The sequence below is a fragment of the Pteropus alecto genome, unplaced genomic scaffold (assembly GCF_000325575.1).
Source record: "Pteropus alecto unplaced genomic scaffold, ASM32557v1 scaffold177, whole genome shotgun sequence".
Taxonomy (NCBI): Eukaryota; Metazoa; Chordata; class Mammalia; order Chiroptera; family Pteropodidae; genus Pteropus; species Pteropus alecto.
The window spans coordinates 2,070,288-2,073,116 of NW_006442207.1; the positions used below are offsets into that span (position 1 = coordinate 2,070,288).

Genomic DNA, 2,829 nt, shown 5'->3' on the forward strand with positions numbered 1-2,829 from the left:
CAGTTGCCGGGCTGCGGAGGCCGCCGCGGTGCTCGGCCCGGCCCCGTTCTGATGCGCGTTGTGCGCTTGGCTCCGGCGGCCGCCGTGGTGAGGCCGGCCCCAGCCGGGCGCCGCCCCCGCCAGCAGATCGCCAGGCCCCGCCGGCCTCGACTCGGTCCCTCCTCCTTCCGCCTCCCGGGCTGGGGAGGGAAGGAGACCCCGGGGTAGGGGTGGGGATCGCGGGAGTGCGGTCTGGTCACACTCCAGAGCTGGGGCCGGCAGGACCCGGGTTGGTCAGTGCGGGGACCCTCTGGGTACTGGGGACCTAGACCGCGTAGTCAGGGTCCCCCAGGCCGGAAGGACCATCAGCCGATTTGGAATTGATTTTTTCCCCCTCCCTTGTCCGGAGGGCCGTACAAAGGCAGTCTGGTTCTCCCTCCCGTAAGCGTGTGGCGGTTGCCCCTTCGCCAAAACACACAGTGTCTTTGCTCCTGGGCCGCGGCCGCACCCCTAGCCCCCTCCACCTCTGAATTTCAGGCTGCTGGTGACTGTTCCCAAAGCCAGCTCCGGCCTGAGAGGTGGAGGGAGACAAGAGGGTTCTGGCGGCTGACATTTCCCCTTCCCCAGATGCCAAGGGGTCCATACGAGAGATCATCCTGCCCAAGGGCCTGGACCTCGACCGGCCCAAGAGGACGCGCACGTCCTTCACGGCGGAGCAGCTCTACCGGCTGGAGATGGAGTTCCAGCGCTGCCAGTATGTGGTGGGCCGCGAGAGGACCGAGCTCGCCCGGCAGCTCAACCTCTCCGAGACCCAGGTACCGGCCGCCAGGCCGCTCACAGCTCTGCACCAGCTTCCTTCCCCACCACCCCAGCTCGCTCTTCCTCACCTAGCCTGGCTTTGGACAGAGCCTCCCAGGGGAGGTGGAGGTGATAGGGAGAATGGAGAGGAAAGGTCTAAGCCTTTCTCTCCTACCATAAGCCCTCCTTCCCCTCCCCCCATACCCTCAAAGATTCCAGGGCCCTGTGCTCTGCCCACCTTGGCCTAGGCCAAGAGGCCAAATCCTGTCTTTTTGGAATTCTTTTTGGACTCCAGTCTTGAGAATTCCTTGCTTGCCTCTGCTCTGCAAAGAACTGACGTTTGCCCTGGTTTGGTCACCTCATTTTGGCCACATTTTCAGGCACCACGCCCTTTGAGTACCCCAGCCTTACACAACACTCAGGCCTGTTCTGCAATGGGCCAAAAGCCTAGGGTCAAAGCCCCCTGCTCCAGGGCTGTGGGTGACAACTAGGATTAGAAAGGTGCATATTCCTAAGATCTGCCTGTGCAGCAGACCAGGCTGCCCTGAGCCTTAAGGCTTCCCCTGGCCGGAAGCTTACCCAGTTCCATTCCTAGCCCTGAGCACCCACTCTGGGCACCTAGGAGGCCCAGTCTTCAGTGGCAATGACATGTGAGGTATGGGACGAGAGGCAGATCTGGAGCCCTGGGAGCTAGCAATGACAGCTGTGCTTTTCGGTCTTTTCTTTCCCATGAAATCTATATGATGCTATGAAGCTGGCCATGTAGACTTGGCCTAGGGGCACTTTAGGGCCTGAGAGATTTGCCTTAAAGAGGTCTTTTGGGGCCTGGCCAGGGCCTGGCACCGGCTTGGTGTAGGTAAGGCAGAGTTTTTTCCTGAGGACCAGTCCCTTTCCCTATGCCCAGCCCCGAAGCAGGTGGAGAGTGTTTCAGGTCTGGGATCTGGGCGGAAAGCTGAGAACCGAGGACAGAACATATTGGATGTTCTGAGTCTGGGTTGACATGGTAGCTTTTCCTTAGTCCCTCCGCTACTGCTCCTCTTAGTTTATAAAAGCTAAACAGGATGATCCCCATACAGCTGCCAAACTCTATTCTGGGCCACCAGCTAGGCCCGAAGAGGGGCAGAGGGAGAAGCGGAAGTAAGGGAGGTTGTTGGAGAGAATTTGGTCCACCCCAGCCACTTGACTTCCTCTAGCGGTTCCAAAGTTCCCGATGGAGAGCAGTGGAGTGATAAATTGAGTATCACTCAGTTCCTCCAATCCAGCTAGTGATGAAAGGAGGTGGAGAAAGCCTGGCCTATAAAGTCTATCTTGTACAAATGAATCCTTCTACAGCCACCTTGCTGCTAGTTGATGGTCAAGTCTCACCCTAATAAACAAGAAACAGACGCTAGTAGCTTTCAAGGGAGTAGTGGTGCTGGGGCTAAATTTGAGCCCTTCGGACCAGGGGCCTGGGTGCAGCAAGGCAGGCGAACACTCGTCCCCACCCACCCCACTTCCCACTTCCCTGCCAGCATCCTTCAGGCCTCGCACCCTCTCCAGGAGACATGGGCTCTCAAGCCTCGCAGATTCGCAGTCTGGCTGCGGGTACTGCGGCTGCCCAATGAAATCCCTCTGATCTTCCTTCGGGTTGGGGTCGTGGACATTTTTATTACTTTATTGGTAATCACGGCCGGCCTGGGCCCGCTTCCATAACCTGGAAGCGTAGCCTAGCAGAACTGTGTTCCCCGCCCGTCGGCCCTGGCTCCCCCAGCGGCTCGGGGCTGAACCTTTTCCGCTGGGAGGTGGGGCGGGGACTGGGACTGGGGCTAGGGCTAGGACTGGGGTTGCAGGAGGGCCCCGGGAGCCCGCTCCCCTTGACGCCCGTCTTCCCCTGCACCTCTTTCTCACCCTCCCCGCGCCTGGCGCGCAGGTGAAGGTCTGGTTCCAGAACCGGCGCACGAAACAGAAGAAGGACCAGGGCAAGGACTCGGAGCTACGCTCGGTGGTGTCGGAGACGGCGGCCACGTGCAGCGTGCTGCGGCTGCTGGAGCAGGGCCGCCTGCTGTCCCCTCC

At 60.1% G+C, this 2,829-nt stretch overlaps 1 protein-coding gene across 1 annotated transcript in view; it reads left to right on the plus strand.

Moving 5' to 3' along the window:
- Positions 1-2,829, plus strand: part of VAX1 (ventral anterior homeobox 1) — a 4,160-nt gene that overhangs the window by 896 nt on the left and 435 nt on the right. The window contains 2 exon segments of the mRNA XM_025039123.1: positions 607-794; positions 2,687-2,829. The exon segment at positions 2,687-2,829 is cut by the window's right edge and continues 1 nt beyond it. Coding sequence (XP_024894891.1) covers positions 607-794; positions 2,687-2,829 — 331 coding nt within the window.